Below are 21,816 nucleotides of genomic sequence, written 5' to 3' on the forward strand. Positions count from 1 at the left end.
TGAGATGGTCACCTGAAATGCATTTCAATTAACAGGTGTGCCTGTTAATTTGTGGAATTTATTTTCTTCTTAATGTGTTTGAGCCAATCAGTTGTGTTGTGACAAGGTAGGGGTGGTGCACAGATGATAGCCCTATTTGTTAAAAGACCAAGTCCATATTGTGGCAAGAACAGCTCAAATAAGGAAAGAGAAACGACAGTCCATCATTACTTCAAGACATGAAGGTCAGTCAATCTGTAAAATGTCAAGAACTTTGTACGTTTATTCAAGTGCAGTCGCAAAAAGCATCAAGAACTATGATGAAACTGGCTCTCATGAGGACTGCCAGAGGAAAAGAAGACCCAGAGTTACCTCTGCTGCAGAGGATAGGTTCATTAGAGTTACCAGCCTCAGAAATTGCAGCCCAAACAAATGCTTCACAGAGTTCAAGTAACAAACACGTCATGCTTCATGGTGGGCACTATGCATGTGGAGATCAACAGGACCAAGACCCAACACACCTCCAGGCTGTGTAAGAGCTATTTGACCAAGAAGTAGAGTGATGAAGTGCTGCCTCAGATGACCTGGTCTCCACAATCACCCAACCTCAACCCAATTGAGATGGTTTGGGATGAGTTGGACTGCAGAGTGTAGGAAAAGCAGCCAACAACTGCTCAGCATATGTGGGAATTCCTTCAAGACTGTTGGAAAAGCATTCCAGGCAAAACTGGTTGAGAAAATGCCAAGAGAGTGCAAAGCTGTCATCAAGGCATAGGGTGGCTCCTTGAAGTATCTAAAATATTAAATATATTTTGATTTGTTTAACACTTTTTTGGTAATTACATGATTCCATATGTGTTATTTCATAGTTTTGATGTCGTGACTATTATTCTACAATGTAGAAAATAGTAATAACAAAGAACAAACCTTGAATGAGTAGGTGTGTCCAAACTTTTTACTGGTACTGTATATAAACCACCATATCTCTAATGGTACAGTACATACAGATAAACAGTTGTGACATCCTGCAGACTGTTGAAAACCTGAGCAGATGTATCTGAAGCCCATCGAACCGGTAGTGTCTCTGAACTCATTTGAGCCCTGCGTTTCAGGTGAGTTAATGTATGTAGCTAGAGGAACCCTGTCGTGGTTCTAAGCAGATCAAAGGTCAGTGATGATGATATTCACCTATTCTAGTGCTGGCATTTGCATGTGTTCACATAAGTACACACACGCAAGTCCACAGAAATGTTAGCCTAAAGTCAATCATTCAGCCTAATGATACATTGTCTGACATCATGGACAGATTTGAAAGGGATAGATCTCTCTCTTTCGGCCTCTTCTTTCTCTCATTCTTCCATCTTTCTGCCAGGGGAGCTATCAACCCTGGTCTTATTGAGCTGAAACAGCTCTGTCTGTTTCATGGCTAGATCAGCAGGTGGACTGGTCACCCATGCTGCTCTGGGAAAAAAGTCCCATCTTTGCGGCCATTTATCCATGCTCAGTAAGAAAAGTACAAGCTGTGCATCTTTCAAACATTTACATTCTTAATTATGAATCCCTCTTTGCTGACAGGCTAAGAGATGACCACCTCAAAGAGAGATCAGTCATGTCCCCATCTCACTCAATATGAAACAGAATACTCATCTGGGGGTAGCAAATAATGCCTCGTCCCCATTACCTCACAAATCACCCCCAAAAAGAGCGTAGAAAAGGGAGGAACATTGTTATTCTCCCTAACTAACAGGGTGTGGAGTGGACACATGAACAGGCAGACAGAGTCTAGTCCAGTGTGGGGGACAGGAGATTTCTATAATAAGAGCAGACAGCAGTCTGACTGGCAGCATATCTGCAATGTTTTGGTTTCTTCCTAACTAGAATCACATGTTCCTTCAGTCAGCAATAATACACCATGTACAGGAGACGACTAAATATCTCTCTCTGTCTCTGATCTCTCTCTTCCTTCATATTTTCTTTCCATTCTTTCTGTCATTCTTTCTCTTTCATCTCCTCCTCTCTCTCGCTCTCTCTTTCATCTCCTCCTCTCTCTCTCTCTCTCTCTCTCTTTCATCTCCTCCTCTCTCTCTCTCTCTCGCGCTCTCTCTTTCATCTCCTCCTCTCTCTCTCTCGCGCTCTCTCTCATCTCCTCCTCTCTCTCTCTCTCTCTCTTTCATCTCCTCCTCTCATCTCTCTCTCTCGCTCTCTCTTTCATCTCCTCCTCTCTCTCTCTCTTTCATCTCCTCCTCTCTCTCTCTCTCTCTCTCTCTCGCTCTCTCTCTCGCTCTCTCTGTCTCTCTCTCTCTTTCATCTCCTCTTCTCTCTCTCTCTCTCTCTCGCTCTCTCTGTCTCTCTCTCTCTTCCATCTCCTCCTCTCTCTCTTGCATCTCTCTCTCTCGCTCTCTCTCTCTGTCTCTCTCTCTCTTTCATCTCCTCCTCTCATCTCTCTCTCGCTCTCTCTCTCTTTCATCTCCTCCTCTCTCTCTCTCTCTCTCTCTCTCTCTGTCTCTCTCTCTCTTACATCTCCTCCTCTCTCTCTTTCATCTCTCTCTCTCTCTCTCTCTCTCTCTCTCTCTCTCTCTCTGTCTCTCTCTCTCTTTCATCTACTCCCCCCCTCTCTCTCTCGCTCTCTCTTTCCACATTCTTCAGCCATGGCAATCTGCCAGAGATGTCCTGTATTTTTCCTAATAGGCTGTTGTCATTCTGTCTCTGATATGAACATATCATGTATGCATAACACAAAGGACAACCTGTGAGGGATACCCCTTACACTTCCCATACTTTAACAGAGCAAACCAAGTGTTTCCTTTTTATTCCTCCACCTCTTCATACCCTCCTCTTCTCTCTCTCTTCTCTCCCTGACCCTCTCTCTTCTCTCCCTGACCCTCTCTCTTCTCTCCCTGACCCTCTATCTTCGCTCCCTGACCCTCTCTCTTCGCTCCCTGACCCTCTCTCTTCTCTCCCTGACCCTCTCTCTTCTCTCCCTGACCCTCTCTCTTCGCTCCCTGACCCTCTCTCTTCTCTCCCTGACCCTCTCTCTTCGCTCCCTGACCCTCTCTCTTCTCTCCCTGACCCTCTCTCTTCACTCCCTGACCCTCTCCCTTCTCTCCCTGACCCTCTCTCTTCTCTCCCTGACCCTCTCTCTCATCTCTTCCCTCCTCTATTCCCCCCCTCTGTTCTCGAGCAGAGAGAGAGCATGCCTGTGCTTCCTCCTGAAGAAAGAAATGGGCAGGTCTCGCAACAGAGCAGACGATATACTGAGCAAACACAGATCCCAGACCTGTCCCCGTTGAATTTTCTGCAGCGGGAGCCAGTACCTTGTTAACATAACACAGCTCCTGGATCAGCTCAAGCTGCAGGCCTGACACTGTCTAATCCCTTCAGGAAATTAAGTATTCCCTCTAACAGAGCTGAGCGCAGTGGAGGGAAGAGGAGAGAGGGGAGAGGGAAGAGGGGAGAGGGAAGAGGGCAGGAAGTAGGGAGTTGTACTTACACGTACACCTTTAGGACCTAGGTTACCTTCTGGCCCAGCCAAACCCTGCAACAAAGGAGACCAGCATGAGAAGAGGGCATTGTCACACAAAACAGTGAAGAGAGAGACTGTCTGTTATACAGGACAATTCCCAATATATTTCCACACATAAAACACGTTTTACACAGATAAGAAATGAATAGTTTGATTGGATAGACTGATTGTCTTAGATGTAAAAATAGACTAAGGAAACATGCTGGTCATAGCTTACTCTCAGCTACATTAAAGATCCTTGTTAGCATTTCTGAGCATTTCTGAGCATGGACTTTTAGTTCAAAATCTGTCTTCTATATAAAATGTTTTTTCTCCCCAATTTCGTGGTATCCAATTGTTGTAGTAGCTACTATCTTGTCTCATTGCTACAACTCCCGTACGGGCTCGGGAGAGACGAAGGTTGAATGTCATGCGTCCTCCGATACACAACCCAACCAGCCGTACTGCTTCTTAACACAGCGCGCATCCAACCCGGAAGCCAGCCGCACCAATGTGTCGGAGGCTACACCGTGCACCTGGCAACCTTGGCTAGCGCGCACGGCCCGCCACAGGAGTCGCTGGTGCGCAATGAGACAAGGAGATCCCTACCGACCACTCCCTCCCTAACCCGGACGACGCTAGGCCAATTGTGCGTCGCCCCACGGACCTCCCGGTCACGGCCGGTTACGCCCTGGGCGCGAACCCAGGGACTCTGATGGCACAGCTGGCGCTGCAGTATAGCGCCCTTAACCACTGCGCCACCCGGGAGATCTTCAATGAATAAAAGAGGGAAATCAAAATTATTCAAGCTATTTCGCTAAATACTTCAAGCGAAAAGCATTAGTCAATTGTTGTTTCACTAGTCTAATTAAGAGACTGGGAATGTGTCACTACTGTAGTTTGGGGAGAGACAGGTGAACATGATATGCATTTCTGAGTACAGACATATGATAGTGCACAGTTAGAATTCTGGGTAATGTGGTCAAACCAAGAGGATGGATGGAGAAATCTGGAGAGTATTCACTGCACCTGCCTGCCAGGGTAACCTGCAGCCCCAGTCACTCCTGGGAGTCCTGGTATGCCCTGTGGAAAGAGAGAGAGCGAGAGAGAGAAAGAGAGAGAGAGAGAGAGAGAGAGAGAGAGAGAGAGAGAGAGAGAAAGAGAGGGCAAGAGAGAAAGAGAGAGAGAGCGAAAGAGAGAGAGAGAGAAAGAGAGAGAGAGAGAGAGAGAGAGAGAGAGAGAGAGAGAGAGAGAGAGAGAGAGAGAAATAAAGAAAGAGAGAGCAGTATGTAAGAAGAGAAACATTGGCCCTTGCCAACGCTGCCAGCTTAGTAATAAAACAGGCACTGTTCACCCTCACCCGCCACTCCACTGCACTCTTACCCGCTATCCTCCAGCCGCCCTGTCTACTGACTCTGTGAACCCCTCTCCATACCCATCCCCCTCCCCTCCTCTGTGCTTCCAGGCTCCTGCCTCTGGTACTGTAACATAGTGGGCAGAGACCCAGAAAGACTGTGTGTACAGACAGACTGTAGCAGAACACTCTCTTCTCTTCTCTCTCTAACTCCTCCCCTTCCTGTTCCAGCCTGAACCCTGACCAATCACCTCAGGGCACAGAGTGGCACCTGGTGCTGAAGTCATCGCAAAACCTCACCAGATTTCAGCGTGCTGCCTGAGAGTTATGTGTTGACAGGGGAAACATTTCTTCTTCACAGAGAAGGAAGGGACCTGACTATACATCTAATGAGCTGCCTGTGCCTCTCTCTGTGTGTGTGTGGATGTGTGTGGATGTGTGTGGGTGTGCGTGTGTCATGCTCTAGCCCCAAAGTTGGCCATACTGAGATCAGTGACCTGGCCTGTTCCTAGCACTAAAAGGAGCGGGTTTAGGACATGTGGGTGACGACCCTCTCTGACCCAATGAACGCTAATGACTCACCTGTTCCCCTGGCTGTCCTGATGGCCCTGGATAGCCCTTAGGACCCTGCAGGTAGAGACACAACACATTCATGATGACCAGAGACAAAGAGGACTGAAAAGAGAATGTCACCTGCTCTACATTAGTTATCCAGTATAGGAACCCTGACTGACTGAGTCATACAGACTGATATCTGAACACTTAAGATCTGGGTCAGTAAAGAGAGAGCAAGAGAGAGAGAGGGGGTGGGTAAAGAGAGTGATTGTACACCTGTGATGATTTAGTCTGTATGAGGCAGTATACATTGCCAGGTAGCTAAAGGTCAGTCTGTGTGCATTTCAGCCATATAATCATTCAGAGACAGGACGCCCAGTGTTGTCTAAGGATTCTGGAACATTCCAGAGCTTCCTTCCTCCTTCCCAGCATCCAGCAGTCTGATGTCACCCTAGCAGTTAAAGGTCATGGTCTGGTGCCACCCCAGAGGTCAAGGGTGAAAGGGTGTGGAGACTTACTTGTGACCTGGTCTGGGCATGGCAAGGCTTTTTCTGCTCCGGGTCAGCAGGCGTGTGTGAACCCCTCTAAAACACTCAGAAGAGGTGAAGGTCGAGAGTCATTCGTCCTCCGAAACGTGACCCTGCCAAGCCGCACTGCTCCTTGACACACTACTCGCATAACCCGGAAGCCAGCCACACCAATGTGTCAGAACAAACACCGTACAACTGGTGACCGAAGTCAGCTTGCAGGTGCCCGCCACAAGGAGTCACCAAACCCTCCCCTATCCCGGACGACGCTGGGCCAATTGTGCACCGCCTTATGGGTCTCCTGGTTGTGGCAAGCTGTGACACAGCCCGGGATCAAACACGGATCTGTAGCGCGATGCAGTGCCTTAGACCGCTGCGCCACTCGGCAGGCCCTTTATCACAAATCTGAGTAGTGACTTGGGGGCAAGGTGATTTGTAGATCAGTGATTCTGAGGCCAGTACGGTGAATCTACAAATAGCTCATATTTGTTTGGGACAGGAGAGCAAAACATTTTTTACAGGCCTGCGTTCCAAATAGCTCCTTTCTTCTCCTCCACAGTTTCCTAGGTTGTGACACGGTAACCTTAAGACTCAATAAAAAAAACACTCAGAGGTAAAGGGCTACGGCCGAAGTCAGTCATTTCCTCTGAAAATACCTTCCCGGGGCACAGTTGATGGGCTGGGTTTTAGGTTCAGCTAATGCAAACATTTGTCTGTCTCCTCCTGGGAGGCAAAGGTAAAGTCCAACTTCAGACAGATATGCGGAGAGTAGAACTAGGTTCCAATACTATTTGAAATGTTTTAAATACTTTTTGCGTTTGCTTTAGTCTGCCTGGTGTTTTCTATTGATTCCATGCAACAGGCAAGCTCAATCAAGCACAGCTAAAGTATTTGAACCGATAGTATTTGAACCCAGGTCTGAGGGATAGACAGAGTAAGACTAGGGGCAGTCACAGTCCACAGCCAGCTACAGTATGTGAAGACCGATAAACGCTCTTAACTCTGAGACTAAACTGAAGACATTTGAGAGAGCTTTGCTGTGTGTGCTGATGTATGAACTGAATTGGTTCCTTCCCTGCTTCCTCCTTCTCCTCACGCCATTTGCTCTTTTGAAGAGGCATCAGATAGTGTGCCTGTCATCGGGGCCATAAACTCCCTCAGACTGCCTTTCCTCTTAAAGATGACCCTTGGCCCTGGTGGTTCTCAGGTTGTGGCGGGGGAGCTTGGCTGCAGACAGGTCTCACGGCGACGCCACCTCCCTATTCTGCCCGTGTGTGTGTATCTGTGAATGTGTGTGTGTCCAGCCCGACGGTGCGAGAGCAGGGTGGGCTGAGGGGCCCTGTCTGAGAGACAGACGTTCTCTGTGGCTGGGTAACATTATCCTGATTCCTGACCACAGCCAGGGACCGCTGGAAGCCTCTGCTTAAGGTGTGGGTAACACTTAGGAGGCTTATACAGTGGGAAAATCGTGTGTGAGGTGAGCAGAAATAGCTCAGATTCAGAACAGAAGCTCATGCAGTGAACTCAAACTGATAATGGGATAATCTCTTTGGATCAGGACCGTTCTCATTATTCATGTCTTAAAGAGCCAGTTGCTTAGATCAGTTGTTTCTGGCACACCTAGAGGTTAAAGGCCCAGTGCATTCAAAATTCATATTGTAAAACAGCTGATGAAACTAACCCTATAAAAGTATAAAAAAAATTATTTGATCAGTGGTATTTACTAATCAGCAGGTTTGAATGGGCGGGATTTCGCCTTTCCATGGTGACATCACCATGCAGTAAATTGATTAATAGACCAATAACAAAAAAAGTTCCAAACCTTTCTGCCAATAAGAGATATTTTTCAGTTTTCCCCTCCCCACTCAGACCCCTTCCAGACAGTCCTAGCAAAATGATTGCATTTCAAATATTTCTTTCTTCTAAAAAGCTCATTTTGCCCATTTTAATGCACAGCTATTACAGTAAGGTACTTCATTTTTTTGCATAATGGTGTTATAACCGTTAACCATTGAACTCTTACCATTGGACCTGCGAACCCGTCTGGACCTAGAACACCTTGTGGACCTCTGTCGCCCTGGAAACAGAGGGAGGAAACCATGACAGCAACATTAGTTAGATCCCTCCTTCTTCCACCACAGTAGAAGAACAAGTTCTTAGCAAGTCTCTTTTCATATGACAATATTCGCCAAGTAAAGAAATGTATTAAATGTATTAACCATTAAGAAATATTATATAAGGGTAAGAAGAGACTGAACAGGGAGCTGCAGCTGGCAAACATGCAAACAAGCAAAGGATGAGGATGGATAGAGTGCAGGTCAACAGAAACAGCACTGACTGATAAAACGTCGCTGTGTCAAAGCATTACAGCGAGACACTAAGATGTTAAGATGTCAGAAGAGAACTATCGGAGTAGTACAGGATATGATTACAGATAAAGAGAATGATACAAGGAAGTTAGCATGAACTAAGAGGGAAAGAGACAGAAAGAGACAGAGAGAGAGAGAGAGAGAGAGAGAGAGAGAGAGAGAGAGAGAGAGAGAAAGAAGGGGCATGGAGAGAACGTTGCGAGACAGGTATAGAGAGAAGAAAGGAAGATAGGTGAAGAGAACAAGAGAGAGGAGAGGGGAAGAGGGAAGCGAGAGAGAGATAGGAGAGAGAGAAGAAGAGAACAAGAGAGAGGAGAGAGGGAGAGGGGAAGAGAGAAAGAGCTAGGAGAGAGAGAAGAAGAGAACAAGAGAGAGGAGAGAGGGAGAGGGGAAGAGAGAAAGAGCTAGGAGAGAAAGAAGAAGAGAACAAGAGAGAGGAGAGAGGGAGAGGGGAAGAGAGAAAGAGCTAGGAGAGAGAGAAGATGAGAACAACAGAAGGAGATGTAGGTAAGGGAGATAAAAACACATGGTGAGAAAAGAGAGAGAGAGAGAGGGGCACAGGGACGTCAGAGGCGGAATGAAAAAGACCAGTGATAGACAAGAGGGAGGAAGGAGGGAGAGTCACGGAGGGAATGGATGTTGCTAAAAGTGAAGTTAAAAGATATGAGATCAGGGAAGAGGGAAGAGGGTGAGTATCCATTCTTAAAGGGGCGCATAGGAAGAGGCACTGTAGAGTATCCCTGGGAAGAGATGGAGATGGAGCGCATGAGAGGAAAAGTAGACAGAGCACCAATAACGAGGGATCGAGGGACGGTAAGACATTCAGAGAGAGAGAGAGAGAGAGAGAGAGAGAGAGAGAGAGAGCTGAAAAGCCAAAATGTGCAGTTTTGTGTCCTCCTGCCACAACCTGAGGGACAGCCAGTGAAAAGTGCAATGTAACGTCAATAATATTTCCCATCTTGTTTTGTTTTGTGTTTCATACCATGACATGTGTCTTCTCAGTCAGGTTGACACTGGTCTACTACCATTGCTTTAATGTATTGTTGTTCTGATTGATATTGTTGTTGTAGTTGTTGTTAATGGTAATCCCATGTCCACTACTACTATTATTATTGCTGTTGGTCCCACCATTTTTATATATATATATATATACTGTAGATACTGTATATATATATATATATATATATATATATATATATAGAGAGAGAGAGAGAGAGAGAGAGGGAGAGAGAGAGAGAGGGAGACAGAGAGGAAGGGAGAGGGGGGAGACTACGCCAGATGATTCTTTACCTTGTCTCCTGGCGGGGCCTGACCTGGGGACAGTCCTGGATCGCCCTTGGAGCCCTGACAGTGACACACAGAGGGTCAGCACTTATTTATAGCAGGCAGCACCTTTCACTGCATACCGGGGGGGGGGGGGGTCAAAGTTAAAATGTCATCTCTGCTGCTCCATACTGTGGCAAAGTTCACAACCTGATTCCCATACTCTAAATCTCTTTAAAAGAGAAGGAGGTCCAACAGTGTTTTGCAATAAGAACAAAGTGACAGTGGGAACCACACAGGCTGATTCACACAGGGTAAGGTTCCCAAACAACTCCAGTCCTCAGTGAGGGGAATGTGGATGAGCTTCTTTACAGACACATCTCCTCATCTCCTTCCTGACTGACTGATCTGTGCTGTTCATCAGTGACTTAAGTTTGTCATCGCTTTCTGTAAGGTATCTTACAGCCAATGAGATCTGACTGAGATATTGACAACTGTGATTGGTTAGGATGGGTCCTAGGCCTCTCTTTCAGCCCAAACCCAACACTCTGAATAGATGTGGATTAAGTTACATAGCCGCCCCAGAGCTGAGGAAATACAGACAGTGGATACGCATATATAGTAACAAAGGGACAAAATGATACAAAAGCATGACTGCATTTTGGACATACTTTGTCAGACAGAGTTCAAGTTTATGTTATGCTTTACCCTCTATGAAAGTCTAAATGTTTCCACAGGCCATAGAGTACCCTTACATCTAAACATGAAATGACATATGTCCACATGTTCAGGGACTGAGAAACATATAAAGGCCGTGTTTTATTTTCTGTCTTGACAGAGGTGTATGTTTAGAGTCCAGGTGACACGTCAGAAAGCTTAACTACCGTCAATACCTGTCCATCACTACTGATGACCTGTTTTATTTTACCACACAATAACCATCAATTATAACTGCTTAAATTCTGTCGTTCAAATATTTATACAAATAGTCAAACAAAATGAAAAAAAGAAATATAAGATGACCTACTCTCAACAGATGTTTCTCTCTGGGCAGAGTACTAAGTATACCGTGACATTTGGGGGCGCCTCTTTGGGTGCACGCGCTTGTCATTTAATGTTAAAAATGGATTACATTTCCATTGTGTCATGAACACGAGCAGATGTTTTCATCTGATTGTCAAACAAACCCCTTCAAAAAGTAGGCAACCTGCAGCAGTGTACGTTCATCCACTACAAAATAATTGCAGCATCCAAACAGTGCACTGGGCACGCGCCATTTGAAGAATGGAAAGAGACATCTGTTACACAAACCAGAAGTGTAATAAGTCTAATAAGTGTAATAACATTCAGTATTCAGTAATAACATTCAGTATTCATTTTCCCCAAAATTGGAAGAATAATGTTTCATACTTTCCTTTAATTCGCAAGTGGCTGAATCTATCACACCAGAGAAAGCATTTGAGCAAGCAAGACAGCGCCCCTCTGTCTCAGTATGTGTAGCCCATTTATCTGATGGTTTCTGGTCAAAAGGAGTATTACATAAGGGGCACTATTTTGCTCGCTCTGATGTTTTCTCCGGTGAGATAAATGCTTCTTGCTGTCGCCGTGCGTCTCGGGCCAAATTAGCAATATCTATAGACCCCCCTCAAAGTTAGACTTTTGTTGCCTTTAGAAGAGCTCATGTCTTGTTCCGGAGAGCTTAACTCCACCCTGGCTCCCCAGTAGTTCACACTCTGTCTCTGGGGGTTTTGACTCACACACTTGTTTTGACTGATGGCCATTCAAGCATTCAGCTGCAAAGTGCAGGGAGGGGTGTTTGTGTATTTGTGTGTTTGTATGTGTGTGTATGTGAAAGCCCCAAGTCCTTCTCTCCTTTATTTGAAGAAGGTCAACAGGGCATGGTGTTCATTTAAAGCCTCTTTCAGGTCCCACTAGCCCATCCTCATAACAACCGTCAACTGAAGCTTTTCAGCTTTCAGTACATCAACCAGGCACGTCAGACACACACAGGTCCTGGTTCTTATTTATATTCTCATCCCTCTGTTTCTTCCCTTCTTCCCTCAGACCTCACATTTCACAAAGCAATTTACAAACAGAGACAAAGAGTTCCTCTCTATCCGCCCCCTGCCTCTAGCACAGAGTGGGGGTTTGAGGTCTGAGGATGAGTCAGTCATGACTCATTGATGGATCATGTGTGTGTGTGTGTGTGTGTGTGTGTGTGTGTGTGTGTGTGTGTGTGTGTGTGTGTGTGTGTGTCGGGTCACTGCGGTGTGTGTTTGTGTATGTGTGTGTCTCTGTGGTGTTAGCTCCAGTGATTTAGGATGCAAAGTGTTTCAAAAGCATCAACTGGGAAACCTCAAAAGGCCTTGCCGCTGTCCCATGGCATCTACACCAGGCTCAAAGGTCATACCAGAACACATTAATGTCCGAGATCTCCGTCTGACAAACCAGAGAGGAAAATAGGACTCTTCTCTCTGTATGTGTGCGGTCAGGAAGATTTAGATAAAGTGCGCTTCTCTCTCCAACCATGCTGAAACAACAACTGAAACCAGCACTTATCCACTTAAAGACAAGCAATTTTCACATTGAAACTATACAGTACAATTTCAATGGAATTGACAGGGTAGCACAAGGAAATTGTATAATACACTGAGTATACCAAACATTAAGAACACCTTCCTAATATTGAGTTGCACCCCACGATTTTGCCCTCAGAGCAGCCTCATGGACTCTACAAGGTGTCGAAAGCGTTCCACAGGGATACTGGCCCATGCTGACTTCAATGCTTTCCACAGTTGTTGGCTGGATGTCCTTTGGGTGGTGGACCATTCTTGAGACACATGGGAAACTGTTGAGTGTGAAAATCCCAGCAGCGTTGCAGTTCTTGACACACTAAAACCGGTGCGCCTGGCACCTACTACCATACCCCGTTCAAAGGCATTTAAATATTTTGTCTTGCCCATTCACTCTCCGAATGGCACACATACACACTCCATGTATCAATTGTCTCAAGGTTAAAAATCCTTCTTTGACCTGTTTCCTCTCCTTCATCTACACTGATTGAATTGGATTTAACAAGTGACATCAATAAGGGATCATAGCTTTCACCTGGATTCACCTGGTCAGTCTATGTCATGGAAAGAGCCGGTGTTCTTAATGTTTTGTATACTCAGTGTATATGCATCCTTTGTTTATCGTCCCACATTGAAGGGGTTGGGTTCGAAATTGAAGCTTTTATCATCAACTACAGGGGCATCTGGTGCCAACCAACCTTCACCACAGACAGAGTTAGGTTAACGACTTGGCCACAGCCATAACACCACTGCTGTCTGCACAGCGCAGCCCACATCCCCGTCAGAGAGATGGTTAGTTAGGAAAACCCATCAGACCAGACCAGGGCTCTATGTGTCTGAGGCTGAGCAGTCAAATAATGCCGGCTTTACAAGTAGAGCTACTTCCTCCTCTAAGGTGTCGATGACAGATAACCTCGTGGTTAGAGCGTTGGGCCAGTGACCGAAAGGTTGATGATTCGAATACCTGAGCCAATGATGTGAAAATCTGTCAATGTGAGCAATACATTTAACCCTAATGTTCTCCTGTGGGGCTGTACTACTATGTCTGACCCATTAAAACAACCTATTTCACTGCACCTCAACGATGAAAAGCCAGAGAGAGAAGTTGTGTAGATCCCATCCAGTCAGGTCTTAGTCCTAGGTTTACATTAGCAGAGCAGCAAGGTGATATGGTTTAGTAAAACCCTCTCAACCAGACATACCGCGGGGGTGTTGTTGGTGCTCATGGGTGCTATGCTGTTTGGAGGGAATTCCAAGTGTCGGAACTCGGAACACCTCTGAAGCGAGGGTCACGGCTTCAAAAGCCAGGTGGTTTTCTCCAGGCTACCCTTACCACCTAGGAGAATACTCAGGATAGATGAACATTAGACAAAGGTATCGTTAGGTTTGTGGTTGCTTGGCTTCAGGCGTTCTTCTCTCTCTGCATGCTGGGTGTTTGGTGCATGCTGGGAATTGTATGAGCGAAGGAGTGCGTGTGTCGTGTAGAGTTAGATATTCAGAACTCCCTTTCGGTTTTCTCTTTCTTGGTGGCATTTTTTGGTTTTCTTTCTGTGCATGATTAAGGTTATTATTTTTGTTGTGGTAGAATTAAGTATTTTGTTTGTCGTATCGTAATGACCCTGATCCTGGCGGGGATGGCAGCCTGAATGGGGATGCCGTCCCTGTCACTTCGGCACGGCTTTAGGTGTGTTACTGAAGCTACTGTCACAGTGGAGGAGTTTCTGGTCGCCGTAGGATACAAGAATGTTGCTTATGCATCCCGGATGAATAAAGCGTGGTGGTATTTCTTAAAGAAGAGTGTCTGGTTGATCGGATGGTTGAGCATGGTGTATTTCTTAAAGAAGAGTGTCTGGTTGATCGGATGGTTGAGCATGGTGTACTTCTTAAAGAAGAGTGTCTTGTTGATTGTATGGTTGAGTATGGTGTATTTCTTAAAGAAGAGTGTCTTGTAGATCGGATGGTTGAGCATGGTGTATTTCTTAAAGAAGAGTGTCTTGTTGATCGTATGGTTGAGCATGGTGTACTTCTTAAAGAAGAGTGTCTTGTTGATTGTATGGTTGAGTATGGTTTATTTCTTAAAGAAGAGTGTCTTGTAGATCGTATGGTTGAGCATGGTGTATTTCTTAAAGAAGAGTGTCTTGTTGATTGTATGGTTGAGTATGGTGTATTTCTTAAAGAAGAGTGTCTTGTAGATCGTATGGTTGAGCATGGTGTACTTCTTAAAGAAGAGTGTCTTGTAGATCGCTTTGGTTGAGCATGGCATACTTCTTAAAGGAATGTTTATCCAAGTTACGCCGCTCTTTTCTCCGTCAACAAGGGTAACGATATCAATTGTACCGCCATTTATTCCAAATGAGTTTTTTGGGAAGTTTGCCAGTTCAATTAAGGTTGTCCCGTTGGGTTGCAAACACCCGGCGTTGAAACAGGTCATGTCAATTCGGCGACAGGTGTTTATGTTTTTGGACTCACCGGAGCAGACTTTAGAGTTATCGTTTAAAATCAAGTGTGACAATAGAATGTATATGGCTTATGCTAGTACAGGTAGTCGACAGTGTTTTGAGTGTGGGGATGTTGGTCATAAGCGACATGCATGCCCGAAAAGGGAGAAGGCAGAGGGAGGGGCGCAGGTGGTCATCGTAACGCCTGGGCCCACTGAGAGGTGGGCCCAGGAAGAGGTGGGCCGACAACGGTAGAGCAGCCACAAGCACCTGTTGCTGAGGAACAAGTTATCCGTATTGAGGGCACGGAGTTGCAACTTGTATTAGAGGGAAATGTTATGCAGCAGAAAAATATTGTTGTAGAAGGTAAGGATGGATCTGAAGAGACAGTTCCTCCGACTGGTGAGGAAGTGCCCAGTACGAGTGCTGGGTTAAAGGAGGGGGTTCATGTGGAGCTAATCTCCCAGGTAGTGGATGTGATGCCCACTACGAGTAATGGGGTACAGGAGCGGGTTCACGTGGAGCTAGGCTCCCAGGTAGTGGAGGAGATGCCCACTACGAGTGCTGGGGTACAGGAGGGGGTTCATGTGGAGCTAGGCTCCCAGGTAGTGGAGGAGATGCCCACTATGAGTCATGGGATACATGAGGGGGTTCATGTGGAGCTAATCTCCCAGGTAGTGGATGTGATGCCCACTACGAGTGCTGGGGTACAGGAGGGGGTTCATGTGGAGCTAGACTCCCAGGTAGTGGATGAGATGCCCACTACGAGTAATGGGGTTCAGGTGGGGCTAGTCTCCCAGGTAGTGGAGGAGATGCCTGGTACGAGTGGGGAGTGTTGAAAGAGATGTGGTAGAGGGGAGTAAGTTGTCTAAGACCTCAGTTGAGGAGGATCGGAAGGATATGGATATCTCTTTTGATATGATAGCAGCTGGTGAGGACTCAATTTATGATCTAGAGGAGGTAAATGGGTTTCTGGATCAGATTATTTTGATGTTGATAAGTTTGTGAGGTCAGCTGTGATGTTACAGAAGACGGTGGGGTTAGACCAGTTGAGTGAGAAGAAGCGGTTTCGACTGTGGAGGAGGAATTGGAGTTGTGTTTTTAATTGATGTGTAACTATGATTTTGTATGAGTATTTCTTGTGTTGTGGGCTCCCAGACCCAATAAAGATGATTTAAAACTCAAACTCTCTCCCTCTGTCACTGTCTTTCTCTATCGTTTCCGTCTCTTTCGTTTCTCTCTCTCTCTTTCTCTCTCGTTTCTGTCTCTCTCTCTTGTGTGTCTCTCTCTCTCTCTCTCTCTCTCTCTCTCTCTCTCTCTCTCTCTCTCTCTCTCTCGTGTGTGTGTCAGTCTTTCTGTTTTTTTCTCTCTCCGTGTACATCTCTCTGTTGTCTCTAGTTTCCTGCGTCTGTGTTGTTGTTTTTTGTCTCAATGCTTTGCTTTGTCTTGGCCAGATCGCAGCTGTAAATGAGAACTTGTTCTCAACTGGCCTACCTGGTGAAATAAAGGTAAATATAAAATGTATTAAAATCACACCCAAGAATTTTGGGATAATTTGTCATCATTACTTTACACCAAGGCAGTGTGGGAGTTTGATGTTGTCACCCTCTTCTCTTTCATCCTCTCCTCTCAACTTCAAACTTAGCGGGGCCCTTCCCCCTTAAAACCTGATCTAATGTACGCTAATGAGAGGTAAACTTCAAACCCCCGTAGCGGGGCCCTTCCCTCTTAAAACCTGATCTAATGTACGCTAATGAGAGGTAAACTTCAAACCCCCGTAGCGGGGCCCTTCCCTCTTAAAACCTGATCTAATGTACGCTAATGAGAGGTAAACTTCAAACCCCCGTAGCGGGGCCCTTCCCTCTTAAAACCTGATCTAATGTACGCTAATGAGGCGTCATCTTCAAACCCCCGTAGCGGGGCCCTTCCCTCTTAAAACTTGATCTAATGTACGCTAATGAGAGGTAAACTTCAAACCCCCGTAGCGGGGCCCTTCCCTCTTAAAACTTGATCTAATGTACGCTAATGAGGCGTCATCTTCAAACCCCGAACACACAATCACAGAGCTCTAAATAAATGCCTATCATCATCACTTTGATTGCAAAACAAATTATTACTGGAGCGTTATGAAATATGGTATGAAATTGGTCAGCTAGTTGAGGTAGGCTCCAGTATAATCACGTACAGTATGTTTCAGTCAGAACACAAGGGTCATATGATCTGATCTGGTGGGTCCCAATGTTGACGTTTCCACTTGAACTCTTTAAGATCTCCCTTTCATAATACTCTCCCTCTGAATCACAACAATTACTTCATGACTTTATTCAGGAAATAGCTTTTCTGAACAGAAGAGCATTCGCTAAGGTTATGGAGCACTTTGAATTTAGTGTAGACAGGGAATTTTATATGGTAAAGTTCCCTTGAACATATAAAGTATTGCATACGCAGTCCATTCCTCAAATAAACTGTGATATGGAAACTGCCTTGAAGTCATTGATCTCCAATCAGAGGATTCGGGATTGGTAATACAGAGCCTGTACATATTAACACAGCCTGAACATCAAGCTGCAATCACTAAAACATACTGTAAAAATAATAACATATTGACGATGTCAGCCCCTGCTATACCTGTTACTGTGAGTATTCTTGTTATAGCCTCAACTTGACCCAGTCGACTAGAGCGTTTCAACTAACCAGTTCAGGAAAGAAGTCAAGTCATCCCCTTGCCCTGAGAGTCATTAAAGGGACTCACATCACAGCAAGCTGCAACGTATACTCTATGGAAAAAACAAATCCATCTACACGTGTATCCTTCTCTTGTCCTTCTCATCCAAGAACAAATTAATAAACACTCCTTCCTTCTCACCAACACCAGGTTTTTTCCATGCACCTATTTCAACACCTTCCCTTCCGTCCCGCCCCTCCCCTTTAATGCCTACTTAATCAAATGGCAGACAGAGGCATTTTCCCCTCGTCAATCAGCATAGAACAGCCAATCAAAGGCCTCCGTCATGCCCAGGGGGCACTTTCCATCCAATAAAAACATTGCTGCTGCTCTTCACCATGGCAATGGCTGGGAAAGAGTCTATATTGTCCAAAGGGTTAGTCCGTTGGACCAAAGGAGTCTGGGAGTCAGAGTATGACATTGAACATCACAGCCAGGGCCCTGTCTATAAAACTGGTCATGGCTGACCCCTCATCAAGGCCCCCACATCCCACAACATCAACCAGGGCTCTGTCTGGAGCCCCAGGGGGACATCTGTGCCCCCCAACCCAGGAGAAGGGCACTCACCTTGGTACCAGGAGGACCAGGCAAACCAGGGTTTCCATGTGGACCAGTAGGACCCTAGAAACAGGCAGAGGGAGAGAGAGAAAGAGAGTTAGAGAAAGAGAGACAGAGAGACAGAGAGAAAGCGAGAGAGGGACAGACAGAGAGAGAGACAGACAGAGAGAGAGACACACAGAGAGAGAGAGAGAGAAACTATCAGCATATCACAATGACAGCTAACAGCATAGCATTTAGACTAAGTCATACGATCTCTTAGCTACAGAGATTAAAGGTAGAGAAGGCAGACGTGTTGCTAAAACTGCTGTTATCTAGAATGAGTGATTCATTGACTGTGAAGTAGTAAGAAGTTGAGTATTACACATATATTATTATATGTTCCGTCATTTCTCTTCATGTGCCAAACTTTGCCCTACCTTTAAAACGCACAGGAATGCACTTTCAAATGAACAATTTATAACACACACACACATTTATTTGAGTACAACTCACACATGTGGGAACAACCACATGTGCATACGCACTTACACCCACCCGCACGCACGCACACACACACACACACACACACACACACACACACACACACACACACACACACACACACACACACACACACACACACACACACACACACACACACACACACACACACACACACACACACACACACACACATCTGTACATCTGCCTGTCGTAAACTGCTTTCCCTCTAAAACACCCACTACACACTAAAGCCATGAGGTAAGACGCTGCTCTCTTTAATTTAACAGTAACCAGTCACCATAATGGCTGTGATCAGGAGATGACAGAGGTATAATGGAGAGGTAATGATAACCCACAGCTAGTGGATTACAGGTGTCTGAGTGTCCTTTGACACTGGGTTGTGCTGTGGTGCTTGCCATCATCTCTTTCTACCACCCAGCCCACCAACCTCTCCCCCTGGCACTCTACTTTCCATGACTTTAACTCCACTTGTGTTTGGTGAGTCTGCCTGGCTGAGACCATGTGGTTTTAATGGCAGAAAGGAAAAACTCACTGTAACTCACTCCTCCTCCTCCTCTTCCTCCTGCTTCTTCTCCTCCCTCTCCTCCATGAGAAACTCCATAACAAGGAATCTCTCTCCTCCTCTACCTTCCTTTCTCCCTCTGTCCTAATTTATCCCACTACCTGCCTCTCTCTCTCCCCCTCCATCACAGTAACTCTCTCTCCCCCCTCTCTTTCCTTCCCTCCATCTCTCTCAGTTCAGAGGAGATGGTTTAAAGTGGGGGTTTGTTCTGTGTGTTTAAAGTTCTGCCACCTGTGGAGTGTGGGACTAAGTTAAGGTACAGTACAGTACAGTACAGTGAGGTCTGGAGGTCTGTATCTTTCTGAGGCAGCAGAGGTTGCAGCCCACACAGACACAACCACCCATTACAGTCATTTTTCACCATATAATGAAGCCTCCCCCTGACTGTCTATGTCTCTATGAGTCACCACACTGTATGCAAACCATATGTGTCCAAAGTTAGGTCCCACAGGGATTTACCATTATACAGTAGTTTACATGTAGACAAGGTTTACTGCCTGCCTGGCTGGCTGGTGGAGGATCCCTGTCTGTCTGACACACACTAAACAAGTGGAACCAAGAGAAGTGACGTCTTTTAAAGAAGACATTACAAAGACGAAAACAGAGAGAGGTTCTCCTGTGCTCCCCTTGAGTATATTCAGGTTTTAGTTTAGTCTGATGTTTGTTTAGTAGTCTGATGTTTTGTTTAGTAGTCTGATGTTTTGTTTCGTCTGATGTTTGTTTAGTCTGATGTTTTGTTTCGTCTGATGTTTGTTTAGTAGTCTGATGTTTTGTTTAGTAGTCTGATGTTTTGTTTAGTAGTCTGATGTTTTGTTTCGTCTGATGTTTGTTTAGTAGTCTGATGTTTTGTTTAGTCTGATGTTTGTTTAGTAGTCTGTTTTGTTTCGTCTGATGGTTGTTTAGTCTGATGTTTGTTTAGTCTGATGGTTGTTTAGTAGTCTGTTTTGTTTCGTCTGATGGTTGTTTAGTCTGATGTTTGTTTAGTCTGATGTTTTTTTTAGTCTGATGGTTGTTTAGTCTGATGTTTGTTTAGTCTGATGTTTGTTTATTCTGATGTTTTGTTAAGTCTGATGTTTTGTTTATTCTGATGTTTGTTTAATAGTCTGATGTTTTGTTTATTAGTCTGATGTTTTGTTTATTAGTCTGATGTTTTGTTTATTCTGATGTTTGTTTATTAGTCTGATGTTTTCTTTAGTCTGATGTTTTGTTTAGTCTGATGGTTGTTTAGTCTGATGTTTTTTTTAGTCTGATGGTTGTTTAGTCTGATGTTTGTTTAGTCTGATGTTTGTTTATTCTGATGTTTTGTTTAATAGTCTGATGTTTTGTTTATTAGTCTGATGTTTTGTTTATTAGTCTGATGTTTTGTTTATTCTGATGTTTGTTTATTAGTCTGATGTTTTGTTTATTTGTCTGATGTTTTGTTTATTAGTCTGATGTTTTGTTTAGTCTGATGTTTTGTTTAATAGTCTGATGTTTTGTTTATTAGTCTGATGTTTTGTTTATTAGTCTGATGTTTTGTTTATTAGTCTGATGTTTTGTTTATTCTGATGTTTGTTTATTAGTCTGATGTTTTCTTTAGTCTGATGTTTTGTTTAGTCTGATGTTTTGTTTAGTCTGATGTTTTGTTTAGTCTGATGTTTTGTTTATTAGTCTGATGTTTTGTTTAGTAGTCTGATGTTTTGTTTAGTCTGATGTTTTGTTTAGTCTGATGTTTTGTTTAGTCTGATGTTTTGTTTAATAGTCTGATGTTTTGTTTTGTTTAGTCTGATGTTTTGTTTAGTCTGATGTTTTGTTTAGTCTGATGTTTTGTTTATTAGTCTGATGTTTTGTTTAATAGTCTGATGTTTTGTTTAATAGTCTGATGTTTGTTTAGGAGTCTGATGTTTTGTTTTAGTAGTCTGATGTTTTGTTTAGTAGTCTGATGTTTTGTTTATTCTGATGTTTGTTTATTAGTCTGATGTTTTGTTTAATAGTCTGATGTTTTGTTTATTCTGATGTTTTGTTTATTAGTCTGATGTTTTGTTTATTAGTCTGATGTTTTGTTTATCTGATGTTTTGTTTATTAGTCTGATGTTTTGTTTATTAGTCTGATGTTTTGTTTATTAGTCTGATGTTTGTTTATTAGTCTGATGTTTGTTTATTAGTCTGATGTTTTGTTTATTAGTCTGATGTTTGTTTAGTCTGATGTTTTGTTTATTCTGATGTTTGTTTATTAGTCTGATGTTTGTTTATTAGTCTGATGTTTGTTTATTAGTCTGATGTTTGTTTAGTAGTCTGATGTTTTGTTTATTCTGATGTTTTGTTTATTAGTCTGATGTTTTGTTTATTAGTCTGATGTTTTGTTTATTAGTCTGATGTTTTGTTTATTAGTCTGATGTTTTGTTTATTAGTCTGATGTTTTGTTTATTTGTCTGATGTTTTGTTTATTAGTCTGATGTTTTGTTTAGTCTGATGTTTTGTTTAGTCTGATGTTTTGTTTATTCTGATGTTTGTTTATTAGTCTGATGTTTGTTTATTAGTCTGATCTTTGTTTATTAGTCTGATGTTTTCTTTAGTCTGATGTTTTCTTTAGTCTGATGTTTTATTTTGACTCATGTTTTTTTGTTTTTCAATTAATTCACAATTGTAAAGCGACTTTGTGTCCTTGAAAAGCACTATATATGTCCCATGTATTATTATCATTATTATTATCATTATTAGTATAATCATTATTATTATCATTATTATCACCATTATTATCATTGTTATTATCATCATTATTATCATTACTAGTATCATCATTATTATTATCATTATTATTATTATCACCATTATTATCATTATTATTACCATCATTATTATCATTATTAGTATAATCATTATTAATATAATTATTATTATTATCATCATTAGTATTATTATCAT

The 21,816-nt window shown here is 43.8% G+C and overlaps 1 protein-coding gene across 4 annotated transcripts in view; it reads right to left on the minus strand.

The window, feature by feature from the left end:
* The window catches only part of col24a1 (collagen type XXIV alpha 1), a 226,054-nt gene that overhangs the window by 162,440 nt on the left and 41,798 nt on the right, over positions 1-21,816 (minus strand). For 3 of the 4 annotated variants that reach the window (XR_016496353.1, XM_036978599.2, XM_090236178.1), the window contains exons 5-10: positions 17,853-17,906; positions 9,577-9,630; positions 7,941-7,994; positions 5,418-5,462; positions 4,511-4,564; positions 3,470-3,514 (exon numbers count right to left, since the gene is read on the minus strand). Coding sequence is in view for 2 of the 4 variants with exons in the window: in XM_036978599.2 (XP_036834494.2) it covers positions 3,470-3,514; positions 4,511-4,564; positions 5,418-5,462; positions 7,941-7,994; positions 9,577-9,630; positions 17,853-17,906 (306 nt within the window). In the remaining 2 variants the exon portion in view is untranslated. The remainder of the gene's footprint in view (positions 1-3,469; positions 3,515-4,510; positions 4,565-5,417; positions 5,463-7,940; positions 7,995-9,576; positions 9,631-17,852; positions 17,907-21,816) is intronic. The other variant, XM_090236176.1, reaches the window with a different exon arrangement.

This window comes from Oncorhynchus mykiss, chromosome 5 (assembly GCF_057628025.1).
Source record: "Oncorhynchus mykiss isolate SJ-2025 chromosome 5, ASM5762802v1, whole genome shotgun sequence".
Taxonomy (NCBI): domain Eukaryota; kingdom Metazoa; phylum Chordata; class Actinopteri; order Salmoniformes; family Salmonidae; genus Oncorhynchus; species Oncorhynchus mykiss.